At 35.3% G+C, this 8,762-nt stretch overlaps 1 protein-coding gene across 1 annotated transcript; it reads right to left on the reverse strand.

The window, feature by feature from the left end:
- Positions 1 to 3,439: 3,439 nt before the first annotated feature.
- Positions 3,440 to 6,668, reverse strand: LOC131003903 (proteasome subunit alpha type-3-like). The gene is made up of 9 exons (XM_057930474.1): positions 6,277 to 6,668; positions 6,097 to 6,180; positions 5,564 to 5,637; positions 5,349 to 5,435; positions 5,181 to 5,265; positions 4,960 to 5,006; positions 4,802 to 4,867; positions 4,093 to 4,183; positions 3,440 to 3,649 (listed from the first exon to the last, which is right to left on the reverse strand). Exons 1-9 carry the CDS (start codon positions 6,418 to 6,420, stop codon positions 3,578 to 3,580), a joined length of 750 nt encoding a protein of 249 aa, XP_057786457.1. The 5' UTR covers positions 6,421 to 6,668; the 3' UTR covers positions 3,440 to 3,577.
- Positions 6,669 to 8,762: the final 2,094 nt, after the last annotated feature.

Below are 8,762 nucleotides of genomic sequence, written 5' to 3' on the forward strand. Positions count from 1 at the left end.
TATCATTCTCATTATGTAGACAATTATTCTTGAAGTATCTTCGGATGTTCTGGTACTTTGGCTGATACATTCCTGTGCGGGTTTTCAGCAATTTTGTGATTTTTTAACAGAATATTCTTGGTTGAGTATATCACGTCTCTTATGGATATATCTCACATTATATTATCAATATGCACGAAATATTGAGGGATCGCAATTATAGATTTTGAGTATATCATCCTCATTAGAGTTCTTTTCAAGATATAACTCTTACTACGGTTTGCCTATTTAAGGAGAAAGAGGAAAGCGTTTTTGGCTGCTGATTTCATTGATATTCTTCTACATATTGGAGAGTAATTTCGTGGGCTTCAGATCATACAATTCTTGAGTGTGTGTGATCTTGTTCGATTGCTTTTTAATTGTTTTCTTGAGCAATCTGTTGGGGTAGTGCTATCTTATTTGTTTATTGCTTTCACCAGCCTGTTGGTGAATGTTATTTTCGTGGGTGGAAGTGGTGAGTGAATATCATTCACACTTAGAGAGTTGGTTGTTGTCCGACTCTCAATTATTCACGGTTGTGAGGGTTTGGGAAGATATCGAAGCTAGAAGGCTAGAGAGTCTATCGTATAAGTCCTGTATATATCTTATCTTCACTAGTGGATAATTTACTTTGGGCGTGGCCCCCTAGACGTAGGTGTTTTATCACCGAACTGGGTGAAGAATTCTGACGTTCTGTGTTCTGACTTTCTGTAGTATGTTTGCTGTTACTTTGTGCTACATATACTCATGTTTTGTGTGTGCGAGATTCATGTGTATGGATAGGTGATACTTTCAAGAGAAATTTAATAGAAAACTACAATACCAAAAGATTCGTCCAAATATCACAAATAATTTTTTTTTAAAGGAAATCTCACAAATAATTTTAGTTGACTTTTTGTGTGTGACTATTTTAATATAAAAATTGAACCTTAATATCATGATGATGTTATTCAAATAGTTAAAAAAAATATGGTGGTAGAGTATGAATACTCTATATTGTATTATCATTATGTAGACTGTTACAAAGACCGTAATACATATATCTGGTATATGTGGAGTTACAAATTGTCAGACATAATATTCTTAAGGATAAACACAAGACTCATGCTTGAAATATAATTATTGTATGAATAAATTAACTTCTTATTAATCTAATAGTAATAACCCACGAAGCATGCGATTGGACTCTTATTATGAAGAATCGTTATCAAATTAATTGCACAACACTATTCGGACGAGTTCTTTTCAAGTTAGGACTTCTACAAAGCTACATCTATATAAATGTGGAGAGAAGAAACTGGATCAATGATGCACGCATTCATTATTCTCGTACATCTGTAGAATATTTTTGTAAATCCAATCAGTCATTATTCTCATATATTTTAGAATATTTCGTGAGTCTTGACCAGGTCATACGTTGAGTTTTTGTGTGATCTTGTGATATCGCTTTTTCATGTTCTTGTGAGCTATTGTGTTCGTGATTTGTTTTCTTTTTATAAGTTGTTGGTGATATCGAGTTTTTGTATGATCTTGTGATATCGCTTTTTCATGTTCTTGTGAGCTATTGTGTTCGTGATTTGTTTTCTTTCTATAAGTTGTTGGTGATATCGAGTTGTAAGTGATTAGGTGGTGTTTTCTGGAGTCCACATCTAAAAGGCTAATCAACGTCTAACTTTCAATATTCTACCGTTGGTAAGGTTTTGAAAAGTTATAAAGGCTAAGTAAGATCGAGTCTTATTATAAGTCTTATTGTAACTTAACTTCATATAGTGGAACGATTTTTCTGAACTAGGTCTCTAAACGTAGGTGTTCTATCACCGAACTGGGTTATGAATTTTGGTGTTTTTGTTTATTACATTATCTATTATATTCAATGTTATAGTATTATTCTGTGTGCTAACGTTGTCCGCTGCAAGATTAGATATATGGACTTAAACCGGTAGTAATTTCACATGGAAATGTATTTAATGGGCAATCGGCTTTTTATGTTTCTGCACCAAACGAGGCTTTATTTTATTTTACTAAATATTGCAGTCTGTCAAAATAGAAAACCAAGCACAGCAGCCCTTTTTCTAACTAAACTAGTCTAATGATTCCAATATCTTTTATTTGAGTTTTTGAAATTTTAAAGAAGACAAGCATTAAATTAGCATACAGCTTCATTTGCCGTTCAGATCATTAATTAGGAAATGCGATGATTCAAAAAGAAAAGAGAAATAGATAACTCATGACTCAACTAATGATTCTGTTCACCAAATTTGTGTTTTTCCACTTAGTGCTGAGGCTTGACTTAATTACACACAATAAAAAAATACGTGAAGAGAAATAGAAGAAGAAAAGCTAAATCTCAGTACAAAGAGAAGTGAATGTAATTTGCTTTCACTTTGAGATATTCTAATTTTATCATAATTTATAACATGATCTTATTTTGGCAACCATGTCACATCTAAGTTCTAAATCAACAACAATTAATTAAAATATACACTAGAGCTAGTGGAATCGATGCTTTTGACCGATTATTCTGTAATGATATAATTATAAGCATAGTTTGGCATTAGATTCCAATTGTTATGATTTTGCATATCTATTAGGAGAAGTTGATTGGTATGGAATTTCTCGACATTGGGAATCCACATCATAATTTATTTCTTTGATATGATTAGTGGGACAGCAAAATGATTGATCTATTTGTTAATTATTTGTGAAGTATGTCACAGCCACCCATTCATTTTTCGTATATTTTCATAGTGATATGATTTTTTTTTTATATATTTTTTTTCTGATAGAATAGTGTTATCCTTGCTAATTCTGAAAGAAATCTAGATAAAACACTGTCCGTGCAATGTATTTGGATCATTTCTGAGTATTTGTGTCTTGAAAAATCTCAGTTTTGAGCATGGGGGTGACGTAAATAATTATTTTAGGCGGAGTATTAGTTTCTTTCCTAAAAAAAATTTGTAAATTTATCATGAGAAAATAAGAAATAAATAAAATTTCATCCTTTAAATCATTTTTTCTTTTCCTCATTTCCTACAACATAAAATTGGACCCTTAGGGTGCGTTCTCTTTTATTGTAAATTTATCATGGAAAAAAAAGGATAAACAAAATTTCACCCTTTAAATCCTTCATTTCTTTTCCCACATTTTTTACTTGGCCCTTACTTATTCCTCATTTACACTACAAAGGATGGATAATATTATCACACCATTTTTGGAGGGATAATATTATCCCTCCTTTGTAGTGTAAATGTGGAATGAGTAAGGGCCAAATGGGATATGTGGAAAAAGAAAGAAATAATTTAAAAAATGAAATTTTGTTTATCCTTCATTTTCTCATGATAAATTTACAATCAAAGAGAACGCACCCTTACTCATTACTTATTTTCGCTACAAAGGAGCTAAGGTCCACAGTCCACACTCGGGGAACAACGGCGTTGCTGAACAAAAATCAAGAAATATGCAACATGTTAGTACAGTTACTAACCAAATTACACGAATTTGTTCCAAGAAAAGAGAGGCTTGAATGAAAAACCAAAAACATATATCACAAAAACAACTACTAATCTGCATCCATTTCTTCAAGTGCAGCTTTAGCTGCTGATTTAGCTTCCTCTAAGAGATTATCCGGAACCTGGTAACACAAACATACTCAAAACACATCAACTTCACTGAGGAGTTGGGCCAAGGACGATTCTATCCAACAAAACAAAATATCAAAACAGACATATGGATTATGGAATAGCATCTATCAACAACTTAAATCTTCTCAAAGCCTACTAAAGTAGCACAGTTGTATTTTAACAACAAATTCCATGATCCCAAGCTCAGTTACCAAATCAACATTTACATAGTTCACTGACCAAAAGGAGAAAACAGGATTTAGCAAACATTATTTAAAAGTGGCATGCACTTGTAATGAAACTCGTATTCAACATCTTTTGTTGGGGGGTAAGAGTATTATTTTACATTGGAGGTGTTTGACGGCTATTTGGTCTTTGTGTATGGAGAAAATAAAAGGTGGGGGAGAGATGTGGAATATCACCGGTTGATGTATAAACACACAAGTTAATTTACCTTTTGATGCTGACGGTTGGATTCGTCACAAACCCAACTCATCTCCAATTCAAAGGCCTTGTCTTTCACTTCATCGTGTACTCCATAAATACTGCTTTATCAGAAGAGAATACACCAAAAGATGAAGAAGCTGGCAACAGTAATACTATAAAGGAAAAGCCAGACCAATAATACCACCAAAACTGTAAGTTTGTAATAAAATCCACATGCTTTCAAAACGAAAACCTTATATGTGCACTCGATATACTGTACATCTACATTCAAAGGTTCAGTTCACTAACACGCAATTCTTAACTGCAAAAGTAAAATCATGACTTTTGACTAAATTTATTTTAAACAGGACGAGTAACTCAATTTGTCTTTATGACCTTTAAGAACTTGTTGTAAAGCACTACAGTTCAACAAGCATATAATAGCAGAAGCATCTGTGGCCCTGATATGTATTCTTTGAAAGATAGCTGCAAGACTATATAATCAGAGTAAAAAAAGATGCATGGACAGAAAACACAGAAAGCAGAAGAAAGTTATATGTATTCTTTGAAAGATAGCTGCAAGACTATATAATCAGCGTAAAAAAAGATGCATGAACAGAAAACACAGGGAGCAGAAGAGAGTTATCATTTGATAGATAGCCTACAAACAAAAATGTTACGAAGCATATGGTTTACGCAAAATATCATATTAGACATAATTTAGAAGTTAAACTCACATCTTGGCCACCTCAATAACCCCTTGTCGGCATGTCATCTCAGAAAGCTTTAACTTTTCAATCTCTCTGAAAAATAGAAAAACTGATTAACACAACCTGCTGGAGTAGCTTGCCTGCAGCAATAAGAATGCAAACACAGCAGCTAACAGATAACTTACGTTTTAGCAGCTTGCCTGCCCTTCCCAATGGCAGCACCAAAGTATCTCTGCAGCCGTGATAATCATAAATTGAAAGACAATTCACAGATAACCAAAAGTACAGTTTAAAGTAATGAAGTAAATATTAACGGAAAATCAGAATGTGCTGCCACTTAATCCGATATTCTAGATGCAGGACATAAGGAAAGGCAGACATTAAATTCACACAAACAACAACTCACATACGAAACTCCAGATGGTTCGACCATGTACAGCTGCGGTCCATCTCTATCATAACCTCCCAAAATCACTCCACAGCCAAAAGGCCTGCAGATCTCATATTGGATTCATATGCAGACATAAGACAAATACAAGCAAGTCTATCAAACAAGAATTATGTACTAACCAACCTGAGCCACCAATAGAGTGTGCACAAGTGCACATAACTAGCTACGCGTTGCGCAAGTTCTTTCACAGGAATCGCTTCACCATACACACTACAAATCGTAAATACATACTTATTTGTTACCTAACACAGCATCGAGTCATATTAAAGAAGGTATTTAACAGATAAAGTAGAAGGAAACAGAAAAGTAGACCACACAAGAAACTAAAGAACAAAAACCTTTCATAGTTAGTTGCTTCAGATTTTGCTCTTGTGACAATTTGTCGGCCATCTGCTGCCAGCCCAGCAACAGCCTGCGAAGGCGGAAGAACAAGAGTTACTTAGTAATGATATCTCCTTGGTTCATACAACAACTTTGACGTAAGTACAAAATTAATCGCTGCCAAATTCCAATAACCATGAAACCATTGTCATCAATTTAACCATGCCATTCTTCAACAACTTAGGTTTGCATTCATAATCATTATGGACTCATTAGAAGCAACCACATGAACTATTTAAACCATGAAAAGTACTATTTATACAACATAATTTAAGCACGTCATTAGCTTGTTATCATTGAGAGAAAAAACAGTACATTATACATTGCATAAGGCCAAATTAAGTTGGTATTAACATAGAATGAGCAACCAGCAAGATATTCTCAGATTAATAACTAATAGTTCCGTCCCTATCAAACAGTCCGTATACAAGTATACAACAATCATAGCATTCTACTTTAGAGAGAGAGGGATTGAATAGCTTAAAGGTACCATGCCAGAACGGCGATGAACGGCGTGGATTCTTCTATTAGAGCCAGGTAACATCATCTTCGAAGCAATCAGTTTTTCCACTCCCTACAATAACGCCAAAGCAAACCAAAGCCCCTGATTTAGAAACCTAATCAGGAAAATCAATCTAAAATTTTCCAGAAGTCTTGGTTAATTACACACCATAACAACGCCATCTTTGCATCTAATTGCAACCACAGTGCCGCTATTGTCAACAGCTTTGGCGGCGTATTCGATCTGGAACACTCGGCCGTCCGGCGAGAATGTCGTCACCGACAGATCGTAGCCTGTGCCTATGCTGCTCATTTTCCCTTGCTCTCTCTACAACTGTTAGCCTAGTTCCTGTAGCTGGGTTTGCTATCTCTGCTCTCTAGAACTTGCGCTACTTCTCTCTCTCTCCTAGGGATGGCAATTTACCCGCGGATACCCGCGAAAATTTGATCCTATTAGGGTGGGTTTGAGTGGCATGTGAATTTCTTTCTGGGATTACAAGTAAAGCAGACTAAAGAAGAAATATTGATCAATCAGTCAAAGTATGCCAAAGAAGATCGACAAGTTCACATTCAGCATATGAAATCAGTTAAGATTCCAATAAACACCAACTGGAAGGTGGGTCCAGGATTTGAAGAAAATCTGTATCATCAACAAAGTACAGAGAAATCATTGGATTACTACTCTATTTGACTGCTAGCAGACAAGACATTGCCTTTGCAGTCAGAGTTTGTGCGAGATATCACAAGGAAGCTTATATGGATGCTGCAAAGCGCATTTTAAGATATCTCAAAGGCACACCCAACATAGGTCTTTGGTATCTAGCCGACGACGACTTCAAGCTTGCCGTATACTCAAATTCAGATTTTGCAGGATGTAAAATTGATCGAAAAACAATTTCGGGAACCTGTCAGTTCCTAGGCAACAAGCTCATTTCATGGTTTTCAAAAAAGCAGACTTCAGTCGCCACATCTACAACTGAAGCTGAATATGTTGCTACGGGAAATTGCTGTTCACAAATCCTATGGCTAGTCCAACAACTAAAGGAGTACGGGGTCGAAGAAAGAGAAGTTCCAATCTATTGCGATAGCTCTAGTGCTATTGCAATCTCTCATAATCCAATTCACCACACCAAAGTCAAACATATCGCAATTTGTCATCACTTCATCCGTGACCATGTGGAAAAAAAGAACATATCAGTTGCATGGATTCCAACTTCAGTCCAGAGAGCAGACTTGCTGACCAAAGCCCTTCCGGAAGATAGGTTCAACGATCTCTGTGGAATGATCGGTCTAATCAACCCGAAGAATGATGCTGCTTTCGAAGATTTCAACTGCAATCACGACGACTGATGATCAGTCAGCAGGTGCTCCTCAGCTGATAACGTGGCAACCAAAGAAGATGAGTCTTTATCTGAAGGGGAACTTATCCTTTTAAGTCAAATAAAATCGTGGTATCGACCGACTACAATGATCAGTCGACCAGTAAGTATCTTCAACTTACCTTGACTTTTGTCTATCAGTTAATTCAGTTATGAGTTTTTAATAGTCATAAAATCTTTCTCTAACTGATCAGTTTCTTTATATTGCCTTAACTGATTGTTGGAAACAAAAAATAAAATATATGTGATGGACAAGTATCTTTAATAGTATTTAAAATGTTTTAACTTGTCTTGATCCTTAAATTTGCTAAAATATTTCCAACTATTTTGCCTCTGCAATAAAAATCGTGAAAATCTCATTGATTTGACAAATTGCAATGATTTTTATTCTTTTTCTACCTTTTGAGTAGGGGTGAGCAAAACCGGACCAAAACCGACGGACCGGACCGAACCGATCGGTTTTTTCGGTCCGGGTCGGTTTTGGTCCATGTATTGGTCCGGTCCGGTCCTATTTTCTTGGACCAAAAATATTTCGATTCGGTCCCGGTCCCGGGGAGGCCAAAACCGACGAAAACCGGACCGAACCGAATATATATATTTTAAATATATAATTAATATTTTTATTAATATTATTAATATTTATATTAATTTCTAATATTTTTATTAATATTTTTATTAATGTATTACTCCCTCCGTCCGCCAAAAGTAGACTACTTTGGTTGGGCACGGGATTTAATAAAATTGGTGATGATTTTGATGTAGTGGAGAAAGGGTCCCACCACTTTATGGGATGTGTGGTTGAGATTGAATTTGGGGTGAGTTTTATTGTAAATAAAGAGTGTTTGTAAGGATAAAAGATTAAAGTGGGTGGTGGGACCATTTCCATAAAAGGAAAGTGGTATACTCTTTGCGGACGCCCAATATAGTAAAAGTGGTATACTTTTGGCGGACAGAGGGAGTAATATTTTTATTAATTTCTAATGTTTTTATTAATATTTTTATTAATTTCTAATATTTTTATTAATATTTTTATTAATATTATTAATTTTTTTATTAATTTTTAATATTTTAAAAATGGTCGGTTTTGGACCGAACCGGACCGAGGACCGATGGCGGTTTCGGTCCGGTTTTGGTTCGGTCCTAAGGTTTTGGTTGGTCCGGTTCGGTCCAAATTTTTTTGAAAATTCGGTCCTCGGTTTCGTCGGTCCGGTCCGGATCAACTGCTCACCCCTACTTTTGAGGCTTACGTCATCTATAGTGACAACGAACGTCAAAA

The sequence above is a fragment of the Salvia miltiorrhiza genome, chromosome 1 (genome assembly GCF_028751815.1).
Source record: "Salvia miltiorrhiza cultivar Shanhuang (shh) chromosome 1, IMPLAD_Smil_shh, whole genome shotgun sequence".
NCBI classification, from domain to species: domain Eukaryota; kingdom Viridiplantae; phylum Streptophyta; class Magnoliopsida; order Lamiales; family Lamiaceae; genus Salvia; species Salvia miltiorrhiza.

Excerpts from the sequence above, each read along its gene's own strand:
- LOC131003903 (XM_057930474.1), bottom strand. The coding sequence starts at position 6,420 with ATGAGCAGCATAGGCACAGGCTACGATCTGTCGGTGACGACATTCTCG. Across the intron at positions 5,266-5,348 it reads ACACTCTATTGGTGGCTCAG|GCCTTTTGGCTGTGGAGTGA; the intron begins GTTGGTTAGTAC and ends TGAGATCTGCAG. Across the intron at positions 4,184-4,801 it reads GTTATTGAGGTGGCCAAGAT|TATTTATGGAGTACACGATG; the intron begins GTGAGTTTAACT and ends CTGATAAAGCAG.